The sequence below is a fragment of the Macaca nemestrina genome, chromosome 4 (assembly GCF_043159975.1).
Source record: "Macaca nemestrina isolate mMacNem1 chromosome 4, mMacNem.hap1, whole genome shotgun sequence".
Classification (NCBI taxonomy): Eukaryota; Metazoa; Chordata; class Mammalia; order Primates; family Cercopithecidae; genus Macaca; species Macaca nemestrina.
Genome location: NC_092128.1, coordinates 57,705,011 through 57,717,415, shown reverse-complemented (window position 1 = coordinate 57,717,415; position 12,405 = coordinate 57,705,011). Strand labels below are relative to the sequence as shown.

General features: G+C 38.4%; 1 protein-coding gene across 19 annotated transcripts in view; it reads left to right on the top strand.

Annotated features, from left to right (window-relative positions):
• Window positions 1-12,405, top strand: part of LOC105475378 (membrane associated guanylate kinase, WW and PDZ domain containing 2) — a 1,478,421-nt gene that overhangs the window by 1,138,467 nt on the left and 327,549 nt on the right. For all 19 annotated transcript variants that reach the window (XM_011730573.3, XM_011730572.3, XM_071093993.1 and 16 more), the window contains one exon: window positions 204-386. In XM_011730573.3, coding sequence (XP_011728875.2) covers window positions 204-386 — 183 coding nt within the window. The remainder of the gene's footprint in view (window positions 1-203; window positions 387-12,405) is intronic.

Genomic DNA, 12,405 nt, shown 5'->3' with positions numbered 1-12,405 from the left:
CCCTGGATGCTTGGGACTGCTCTTCATGTGTAGGAAGTTCTAATAGTTTTGCTCCTCTTGTAGTCACCACCTGCTTGCATTTGCTATGTAAGACCCCCACATTTACCCCTGGGATTGTCGCTGCTCGGGGGCTGGCTTTCTCTTGTCTGAGAACTTGCCTTGAACATGCCTTTTTCTTTTTTAACTTATATTGGCCGATGTAGAAAAACCACTCTTCACCCGGGATGCATCCCAGTTGAAGGGAACATTCCTCAGCACCACCCTAAAAAAGAGCAACATGGGTTTTGGATTTACCATCATTGGTGGAGACGAGCCTGATGAGTTTCTGCAGGTGAAAAGTGTGATTCCGGATGGCCCCGCAGCACAGGATGGAAAAATGGAAACAGGTAAGACCCTTCACGGTTTACAAAATTGTTTTGCAACATCTTTTTTTCTAAAGGCAAATATAAGGAGCTTCTTTTGTGTTTTTATTCAAAAGACAAAGGTCACTTCACTTTAGGAAAAGCAAAAAGCATAAATTATGTTTCCCCTAAGTTTAAAAATATCAAGTTGAATTAATTTAGAAACAATTTCGAATATAATCTTTGCCTTCTTTTTTAGACTACCCCTTCTGTTTGCTGGATTCAATGGTCTCTTGAGATTGACACTTTTCTAATTTATCTCTAGAGTTTGTTCTTAGGGGTGTGATTAACATTTCACACTTTTCTAACTTATATTCAGCCACAGTATTTTAAAATCTGTGATAATCTTATAATATTCTCATGCTATATAACCCAGGTTAGTTATTGAAATATACATGCCTATCTCATACAGAAAATTTTAAACTGGACTAAGTCTGTCCCCATATAATGTTTTCATATGTGAGTCTTTTCTAGTCCTTAAAAATTACTTTTCCTATATAATTACTCAGATGTCTACTCAAATCACAATTGAAATTTATTTCATGTGGAAATACAGAGGCAAATTGCTAAGGGCAGGAACATATAAAAGATGAAAATTACAGACAGTAAATGAAAAAGTAATGAACAAGGTTTGGCTTCACAGTCTGATTTTAAATTTTCTTGCCTGGCCCATGATCTTGGGTAAGTCCCACAGCTTATAAATATTAATTTCCTTATCTAGAAAACAATGAAGAAATTAAGTTTGACCTATGTATTTTAAGTGCTGATTCAAGATTTGTATAGTGTAATTTTTTTAAATTATACTTTAAGTTCTAGGGTAGATGTGCAGAACGTGCAGTTTTGTTACATAGGTATACATGAGACGTGGTGGTTTGCTGCATGCGTCAACCCGTCATCTACATTAGGTATTTCTCCTAATGCTATTCCTCCTTTAGACCCCAACCCATGGACAGGACCCCCAGTGTGTGATGTTCCCCTCCCTGTGTCCATGTGTTCTCATTGTTCAACTCCCAGTGAACATGTGGTGTTTGGTTTTCTGTTTTTGTGTTAGTTTGCTGAGAATGATGGTTTCCAGCTTCATCCATGTCCCTGCAAAGGACAGGAACTCATCCTTTTTTATGGCTGCATAGTATTCCATGGTATATATATGCCACATTTTCGTTATCCAGTCTGTCATTGATGGGCATTTGGGTTAGTTCCAAGTCTTTGCTGTTGTGAACAGTGCTGCAGTAAACATACCTGTACATGTGTCTTTATAGTAGAATGATTTATAATCCTTTGGGTATATACCCAGTAATGGGATGGCTGGGTCAAATGGTAGTTCTGGTTCTAGATCCTTGAGGAATCAACTCACTGTCTTCCACAATGGCTGAACCAATTTACACTCCCACCAACAGTGTAAAAGTGTTCGTGTTTCTCCACATCGTCTCCAGTATCTGTTGTTTCCTGACTTTTTAAAGATCACCATAAACTGACATGAGATAGTATCTCATTGTGGTTTTGATTTGCATTTCTCTAATGACCAGTGATGATGAGCTTTTTTTCATATGTTTGTTGGCTGCACAAATGTCTTCTTTTGAGAAGTGTCTGTTCATATGCTTCGCTCACTTTTTCATGGGGTTGTTTTGTTCTTGTAAATTTGTTTAAATTCTTTGCAGATTCTGGATATTAACCCTTTGTCAGATGGATAGATTGCAAAAACTTTCTTCCATTCTGTAGGTTGCCTGTTCACTCTGATGGTAGTTTCTTTTGCTGTGCAGAAGCTCTTTAGTTTAATTAGGTCCCACTTGTCAATTTGGGCTTTTGTTGCCGTTGCTTTTGGTGTTTTAGTCATGAAGTCTTTGCCCATGCCTATGTCCTGAATGGTATTGCCTAGGTTTTCTTCTAAGGTTTTTATGGTTTTAGGTCTTAAATTTAAGTCTTTAATCCATCTTGAGTTAATTTTTATATAAGGTGTAAGGAAGGGGTCCAGTTTGAGTTTTCTGCATATGGCTAGCCAGTTTTCCCAACACCATTTATTAAATAGGGAATTCTTTCCCCATTGCTGTTTTTGTCAGGTTTGTCAAAGATCACATGGTTGCAGATGTGTGGTGTTTATTTCTGAGGCCTCTGTTCTGTTCCATTGTCCTGTATATCTGTTTTGGTACCAGTATCATGCCATTTTGGGTTACTGTACCCTTATAGTATAGTTGGAAGTCAGGTAGTGTGATGCCTCCAGCTTTGTTCTTTTTGCTTAGGATTGCCTTGGCAATGTGGGCTCTTTTTGGGTTCCATATAAAATTTATGGTGGTTTTTTCCAATTCTGTGAAGAAAGTCAATGGTAGCTTGATGGGGATAGCATTGAATCTATAAATTACTTTGGGCATATGGCCTTTTTCACGATATTGATTCTTCCTATCCATGAACATGGAATATTTTCCATTTGTTTGTGTCCTCTCTTATTTCCTTGAGCAGTGGTTTATAGGTTCTCCCTGAAGAGGTCCTTCCCATCCCTTGTAAATTGTATTCCTAGGTATTTTATTCTCTTTGTAGCAGTTGTGAATGGGAGTTCACTCATGGTTTGGCTCTCTGTTTGTCTGTTATTGGTTTATAGAAATGCTTGTGATTTTTGCACCTTGATTTTGTATCCTGAGACTCTGCTGAAGTTGCTTATTATCAGCATAAGGAGTTTTTGGGTTGAGACGATGGGGTTTTCTAAATATATAATCATGTCATTTGCAAAAAGAGACTATTTGACTTCCTCTTTTTCTATTTGAATACCTTTGTTTCTTTCTCTTGCCTGATTGCCCTGGCCAGAACTTCCAATACTATGTTGAATAGGAGTGGTGAGAGAGGGCATCCTTGTCTTGTGCCCGTTTTCAAAAGGAATGCTTCCTTTTTTTCCCCATTCAGTATGATACTGGCTGTGTGTTTGTCATAAATAGCTCTTATTATTTTGAGATATGTTCCATGTTTATGGAGAGTTTTTAGCATGAAGTGGTGTTGAATTTTCTCGAAGGCCTTTTCTGCATCTTTTGAGATAATCCTGTGGTTTTTGTCATTGGTTCTGCTTATGTGATGGATTACGTTTATTGATTTGCATATGTTGAACCAGCCTTGCATCCCAGGAATGAAGCCAGCTTGATCATGGTGGATAAGCTTTTTGATGTGCTGCTGGAGTCAGTTTGCCAGTATTTTATTGAGGATTTTCACAGCAATGTTCATCAGGGATATTGGCCTGACATTTTCTTTTTTTTTGTTGTGTCTCTGCCAGATTTTGGTATCAGAATGATGCTGGCATCATAAAATGAATTAGGGAGGATTCCCTCATTTTCTATTGTTTGGAATAGTTTCAGAAGGAATGATACCAGCTCCTCTTTGTACCTCTGGTGTAATTCGACTGTGAATCCTTCTGGTCCTGGACTTTTTTTTGGTTGGTAGGCTATTAATTACTGCCTCAATTTCAGAACTTTTTATCGGTATAGTGTAATTTTAAATGCCTTAGAATACTATTATAAAGTACAATAACTATATCTTTAAAGGAATATACTCTTTCACCATTGTCATGTTTTTCACATTTATTTAGTTTATGATATCATCTTTCCAAACTCAATCAGTTCTAGTAGATACAAAAATTAAAGAATTCCTTTGGAGAAAAAGTTCCGCCTTTTTTATGACCAGTACACTGATGAATTGTTCTTCCATGGGTTTTAAAGTGGTTTGTGTGTAGAGAAACAACAACAAAAAAAAAAACTGAGGTATTCATCTGACATTTTTAATTTTAAATATCACCAATGCTATATTACCATTTATCATATAGTTTCTGTATAAATAACTTTTTAAGGTACCCTTATGAGTATATTTGTCACTGCCACTCATTTGTGAGTAATGCATATTGTATCTCCTTAAAAGTTGAGATGAAGTTTCAAAACTAACTCACCACGTTTCCAAACACTACTGTTATAAAAGTCATGTGTACATAATTTTCTACAAGAGTGAGTGAGAAGGTGTCCAACTCTGCCATTCATTTGGTGATATTTTTCTGAGCATCCACATCTTCATGTTGCCAAAACCTCACAAACATCGAAGTTTTCAGTAAAAATTACCCTGTTGCCTACAATTAGAATAAAAGAAAATTATGGGACTAATTCCGTCTTGGGAGAGGGGAAAGACTCCCCAGTGCTTTTGAACTTCAGTGAAGTATTTCACAAATCCATTTCTTTTTCGAATAAAAATGTAGTTATTTTTCTTTCCACTATTTCATGTTTCAAAACTAGAAAAGATTTATTTCAGTGTAAACTTAAAAGACAAAATAAAAATATTTGCATAGAAAATATTTTTTCTTTTTTACTCATTTTGCTAGTTTGCCACACCCACACAGTCTAAGTTAGCTTTATTCAACCACAAAGTCAAAGCTTTATTTAGAATTTAGCAGACTGTCTTCATTTAAGATCATCACAAAGCAGGTCCTAGGGGAGATAAAAGAACCAAAGATTTAATTCTATTCACCATCTCCTATTTAGTCCCCTATGCATTTAACTTGCTGAGCACCTCTCTTTCATAGTCATTGCAGTGCGCCAGGGCTATAAAGATGGGAAGAACACAGACTTGTTTCTCAAGGCGTTCACAACTAGGAGGGGCCACATGCCCATAAACAAGTAATTGTAGCAAAATATAATAGGTCTGTAATAACCACAATATTGGCACAAAGTCAGGAGAGTAGGAGAAGTGAGCAACAGATGTTTGTTTGTTTGTTTGTTTGTTTGTTTTCTCAAGAGATGGGGTCTTGCCGTGTTGCCCAGGCTGGTGGGACTCAAACTCCCGGGCTCACGCAATCCCCCTGCCTCAGCCTTCCAAGTAGCTAGGACTACAGGAATGCAGCATCACACCTGGCTAAGCAACAGAAAATTTTTAAAGTATACTGCTAACTGTATAATTTTATTAGGCTTTTATAGGGATGATAATGCCTCTCATTGGAAAAGAGTTTAATCCAACAAAATGTAATGCTTGTTAAATATTTAAAAAATTTAAAATGTTTACCTGTAATTGTGAGACAATTTTAAAACGACATGTAAAAACACATTTCTGCAACATCCCACATGTTATAATAGAGGGAATGGCTCTTCAGTTCAATTCAGCAAATATTTAGTGAATGTGCCAGACATTTTGCTAATTACTAGCAAATCCCAAATTACTAGGGAAGCAAAAATTAGACAAATGTTTCTATCTCCCAGAAGTTTACCAGTGACATGTTAGTGAATATTTATATCAATGCAATAATAGAAATATGTACATAAGTACAACAGTAGTACAGAGGAAAGGGGGATCCATTCTGCTGGGAGGTGCTTAGGGAAGGCCTCATAGAGAAGATGATGCCTGAAAGAGTTTTGGATGATGAACAGGTATCTGCTAGGTGGACAAGTGATGAAGATCATGGGAAGAGGAAATAGCACATGTAGAGAGGCACAGTAGTGAGAAGTGCCTAGAAAAGAGGGTACGCCACCACCGTGTACATTAATGTTTCACCTTCAGTGTGAATTTATGGTGAAGTATGGGGTAAAATGATCATCATAAGTGGTGAAGATGAACTACTTAGACTTGCAGCAAACATCAGAGACAGTATAGAGTCATATATCCTCAAATAAAAACACCAGAATATCACAAATACACATATACCTGTGATTAAAACCATTCTCATAGAATTTTTCAACTAATTTTTAGCCCATTTGGCATAGAGGTTTACTCTATGGCTAATATTTTGCTTTACTTATATGTTCCTGGAACATAAAACAGTGCTGGGCAAATAACAGGTGCTCATAAGTACTTCTTGGATGGACAGACAGATGGATGGATGGAAGGACAGATGGATGGATGATTGGATGGATGCTTTTAAAAATGAAGAAATGAAATTTGAATAAGCCGAATTCCTCTTTTACAGTATAGCCTAGTCAATGCTAATTGGACAATGTACCTGACCACTGAAGCACCAACAAACCAGTTTTTCAGTTTCTGGATGAAATTTAAAAGACAAGTACATGGTAAAGACAAAATTAATTTTCTTTTTTATAATGACTTTATATATCAAATGAACCTCAAAAATTAACACAAATAATAGCCACTACAGATACAAAGGATAAGTTACTGGTATTGAAAAGGTGAGCAGTCTCATTTGACGTTGAAATAAACATGAAAATATTTTAGTCAACTTCTCCAGCTCTAGGTGATCTGTAATTTAGTCAAAGAGATGTCAGTAGTTTGTGCAGGCACAAAGGAAAATCCTCTGTACCAAAAAGTTTGACCCTGGGTCCTGTACAAGAGATATAAGGGTAGAGTTGGGAATTACTTCTTTCTTAGTCAGCACTGACTCCTGGGAAGGGATGGAGAACAGGAGAAAATGAGGGCAGTGTGCCTTTGGCTGCTTTTTGACAACTAATTGAGCCAATGATCCTATAATGTTGCAGAAGGATTCTCAGAAAGAATTACCATAGTGCCCAGAAACCCTCTGAATTCTTATTATTAAGTGTTCTACACATCCCAGCAATCATTTGTAAACACTAGAGACCCGGATTACATTGTTTAAAGTATTTTAAAAATCAAGTTTGATGTAACATGGCTTACACAGAAACCACGGAGTCTGAAAGATAGTTATCTAACATCCTTCAGTTAAAAAGCTTCCCTCTTTACATGATGTTTTATGTTTTTCCCCAGGCTAATTTTTGAATCAAAGCTTGTTGTTTGCAACATACACGAGAGAGAAGAGAGCTAACCTATTCATGAAGTGCTTCCATAGGCAGGAGTTGAATTATGAAGTAACTCACAACCTGTTAGTTTTTACTTGCCTTCTTTTAGCATTTATCCATTTTATTAGTAAAATCACAAGAAAGTATCCTGAGAGAAAAACATGCAAGCATCCTAACATTCTTCTTCATCTTTCTCTTCTTTTTGTCTTCTTTCTTTTCTTCTTCTTCTTGCTTCTTTCTTCTGTCTTCTTTCTTCTTCCTTTTCATCATCTTTTTCTTGACAGAGTCTCACTCTGTCACCCAGGCTGGAGTGTAGTGGCACAATCATTGCTCACTGTAGCCTCCAGCTCCTGGGCTCCAGTCATCCTCCCACCACAGCCTCCCAAGTAGCTGGAACCACAGGCTTGCACCATCATGCTTGGCTAATTTCTTTAAAATTTTTATAGAGACAAGGTATCACTTTGTTGCCCAGACTGGTCTCAAACTCCTGGCCTGAAGCAAGGCTCCCACCTTGCCCTCCCAAATGCCGGGATTACAGTTATGAGGCACCATGCCCAGCCAATCCTAGAATTCTTTAACCCCTGGCACTTCTCCACTTGAGCAGGTAGATGTCACTGCTCTTTTAGTGGTTGCTACCTCTGTATCTGTGCTTCTGAAAGTAAGGGCACAAGATTAACTTTGTCAGAACCATTTGGAGAGCATTTTAAAAATACAGATTCCTGTGCCCCCAGACCTACTGATTCCATATTTCTAGAAGTAGTGTTCCACACAGTGTGTGTGTGTGTGTGTGTGTGTGTGTGTGTGTGTGTAATTGTTGAAGCAGTACATGTGCATGGTAAATAAAAAAGGATCAAAATATTTATCATGCTTAAAATGTCTCCACCCTGTCCCTTCCCACCCCCTAGACCTAGATCCCAGAGACAATGGATTAGTTTACATTCTTTTAGATATTTCTTTTGGTAGCTACCTTCACACTTCTAATGAATACACTTATACAGTTGTCTTGATTTAACAGTTTAGACATGACCTATATTTACTTTCTTTTAGAAAAAAATGAAGCTTTAGCATCTGGTAACCCTCCTACATCCTCCCAATAGAGTTTTACAACTAATTTTAGTGAAATTTGCATAGTTTTTGCATCATTATGGCTTTGTACATTTGTTCACTGAGCCCAGTAATGTACCATAAATATATTGTTTCCCTTAAACAGATTTGTGGAGTTTTATAATCTTTCTTTATTGCAATATCTTTCTTAAAATAATCATATTTTCCCAAAAAAAATGTCATATTAGGTGCTATGGAGGATCTCCTTTTTTCTGGTTATTTTTTTTGTCTTGCAGCCCCTGTCTAGTGGGGTGGTTGCACGGCTGACACTTAGGGACTTTGCATTATATTTTTCCCAAACACAGTCCACTGTTATTCCTATCCATATCCTCTTTTTCTCACATATCTTTATTTTACTAGAGTGTGGTGCTCACATGTCTAATGTTTCTAGATTTTTGTATTTAAGAGTGAAATCCTATAAAGATACTTGGGAGTCCAACGTTGGTGGCAGAATTTGAAGACTAGTCAGATTTTATTTAGGGTTATGAAGCAGGGACAGAATAAGAAAGTCTAATCTGTTCTCTGGGGCATTTTTCTTTCTGTTTTGGAGACACCCTCATTCTCTGACTTGGGTGTTTGGTGGGAGTTCTGCATGCAGGCAAATGGCCAGGCAGATCTTCCATATACTCAGATCAGATGTTTCCAGATCCCTAGCCCTTCTGGGGTTCTGTGGAGCAACTGAGAGTCCTTCCCGTCCATGCTGCCCTCCCAGCCAAGAAGACACTAGAACCGAAATCAGGAAACTCTGTAAAGGATCAAATATTAGTAAATACTTAGGTAAAACATTTTAGGTTTTGCAGACCAGATGGTCTCTGTTAAAATTCTTCAACTCTGCTATTGTGAAAGCAGCCCTAGACAACATGTAAAAACAAGTGGGTATGGCTGTGTACCAATAAAACTTTAATTACAAATACAGGTAGCAGCAGGTTTTGCCTCATGGGTCTTAGTTTGCCAGCTCCTGCTCTAGAATATACTTTTCAAAGTCATGATACCTCTGCTCTCATGCCTGTATTGGCATTCCATATTCTAGAATTCTCTTCCATTGTCCTGTCTTACAACCATCCTTCTCAGGGTCTCTTCATTGCCGTGGATTTATCTATTTTAAAGTCCTTGTTAAAGAGAAAGATGTGTGTTCAATCTGTTATCTTGAACCAAAAGTCTTAGAATCTGCATCATATGCCCAATGGAGTATGAGAACGACTGCCTGTAGTAGTAGCAAGAAGATTCCTTTCTCACCTACTATACAGCTTTGCAAACACCCTCCATCCTAACCTCCCCCTCTCCCATTCAAGCCTATGCTCAACTGCTTTGAAGGGGTGTGTGTGAATAACAACAGTGGGGACTAGCTTTTAGGGTGGAGAATAAGGGCTTCTATCCAATAGAAAAAAACCTAATCCTTACATTTATCTTTCTTACCAGTCACATTAAGTGGCTTCTAGAAATAAGTCTAGGATGTTGGACTATAAGCAGTTTCTCACTTTGGGGGGTTTAAGCACTGTTTCTGGATACTCCATCCCATAGCATTATTATCTGAAATCTTAGTTACCCTTTTTACCCTCTAGGGAAGAGTGTGGATTAACCTGAGGCCCATGTGGATGGTGATGGGCCTGCTCTCAAAGGAGTAGTTATTGCCTCTCTTCTTAGTGCTGGCCATTCCGTATTGATTTTTTAGTTAATGGTCATCCAGTGGTTTCCCACTCCACCCCAGCCCAGTGTTCTCTGGCCCTTCCTAACCATTCTGAGCGCCTTAGCAGTTTAATACAATTTCCTGGTTGTTCATTAAACATTCCCTGAGAAAGAGCTGCAAGAAAGCCTAAGAAGTCGTTTGAAAATGTTTTCTGGCTTGTTTTTCCACCACTTCATAACCAACCTATATCCAGAGCAGGCTTCCTTTTGAAACCTGAGCACACACTGAGGTGGGCTCTCCCCATAACTGCCCTCCTACTGCCTGCCCTATTTCAAATGTCTTAGTGAATCAGCCAGCCTTTCACCACCACCCTTCACCATAGCCAGGTGTTCACATTTAGGTAGTGTAAATCATTTAGGTAGTCTGTCAATTGCCAGAAGCAAATGAACTAATCAGAGAAATGTAATTTTTCTACTCCTTTGAAGTACCTGTTTAGTTTTCTATTGCTGCCTAACAAACTATGCCAAACTCAGGTGATTTAAAAGAACACTAGATCGTTGGCTCATGATTCTGCAGTCTCACTTAGGATCAGGCAGGTCACTGTCTTCTACTAGACTTACTTCGGGACTCATCACCCAGCTGCAGTCATATGAAGCTCTCCTGGGGCTAGGATGCACAGGGCGACTTCACTCACACTTCATGCCTCCACTGGGATGGTTGGGACACCTGAGATCTTGCCAGGCATTGCTCCACACAGTCTCAATGACAAGGTAGCTTAGGGTACCTTGAGAGAGCAAAAGGGAAGGCTATCAGGCCTCTTAAGGCCTAGGCTGGTCCTGCACAGTGTCACTTCTACCCCATTCCATTGATTTAGGTGGTATAAATCATTGAGGTGGTCTGCCAATTCCTAGAACCAAATGAACTAACCAGAGAAATGCAGCTCTTCTACTCTTTGGATCAGAACGAGTCATAGGTCAGCGCAGACTCAAGGCAAGGGAAGCCTTTTGGTGGAGAAGTAGCAAAAAATGTTTAGTAATCTTTTATCTACTGCAGTATGCTTGGGGCTGCTTTGTTTCGGAGTTCTCTGGGTTTGCGCAAACTCCGCTGAGAAAAGTACCTTTCACTTTTATGGACACTCTGCCATCTCACAATCTTTCTGGTACAGAGCATTGATAATGTTTTCCCTTTCAGTTCTCTGTAGTGCTAGCAATAAATAATGGTGAATCATAATACCACATCCAGAAATTATAAGCAGTAAAACCACCAGGTCTCTAGCTTTATCTTTCTAATAAAAGTAAAGGAAGTGGTTATAGGAATTCAATTTTTCAAAAAAAGGTTTTAATCTAGCAAAATATTCATACGTCATGTTAGATAATTTTCTAAAACTGCCGTGACATAACATCATTTTGCCTGTTTAGACATTTATGAACTTTAGGTGTTAATGAAAACATTTTGGTACCTCTCAAAGTCAGAAAATAAATTTCTAGCCAACTGGCCAATACTAGTATCTTCCAGTAGAAAAGAAATAAACTTAGCCCATCAATATATTTACTCTTTGCTCTTTCTAAACACACCTAACTTTCAAAACTCCACCTCATTTTGTTCAAATACCTAATATCTCCACTGCTAGTAATGTATCTCTTAGATCAATAACAGCACATCTCACAGTGAGGGTGAGGGTGAGGGCAGCGCTGAACTCTTTCTAGCCACTACTCTCCTTTTGTTTTTGAGACAGAGTCTCGCTCTGTCGCCAAGGCTGGAGTGCAGTGGCACGATCTCGGCTCACTGAAAGCTCTGCCTCCCGGGTTCACACCATTCTCCTGCCTCAGTCTCCCGAGTAGCTGGGACTATAGACACCCGTCACCATGCCCGGCTAATTTTTTTATATTTTTAGTAGAGATGGGGTTTCACCTTGTTAGCCAGGATGGTCTCGATCTCCTGACCTTGTGATCTGCCCGCCTCGGCCTCCCAAAGTGCTGGGATTACAGGTGTGAGCCACCGCGCCCAGCCTACTCTCCTTTTATAAAGACACATAGGTGATACAGATGTCACACCTGGAAAAGTACTTGAATTTGGCTACAGACCAAAGCACATGGGGATTAAAAACAATGTCACTGCATCAGTTCTTAAAACCGTGCAATGTTTCAGCAACATTTAGTTTTAAAAAGAGGCCTTTGTAACCCAAATGTTATGGTGGTGCCTCTTTATTCTCATTTCTGTCTTTTCTCTTCTTTTTGCCTTGCATAGTTCTCTTTATTCCCTCTTCATTTAAAATCACATTCTGATAAAAGCTCACTTACGAAAGGGTAACTATACAAATCTGATCCTAAGTTCTCATCTCTGCTGCAGAATTAAGAACTTTACTATCATTTTAGTGCAGATATAGCAAAGTATGCTACTTTACATTTTTTTCTAGTTTCAGTATTGGTATCCATTTGGATAAGTCACACAGTAATCAAGATACGATATTCATGATGATTTTACCTATTAAGGTCATAGAACTCAATGCACTTAAATGTTCATTTATTACTATTATTTTTAAGTTATTCTGCAC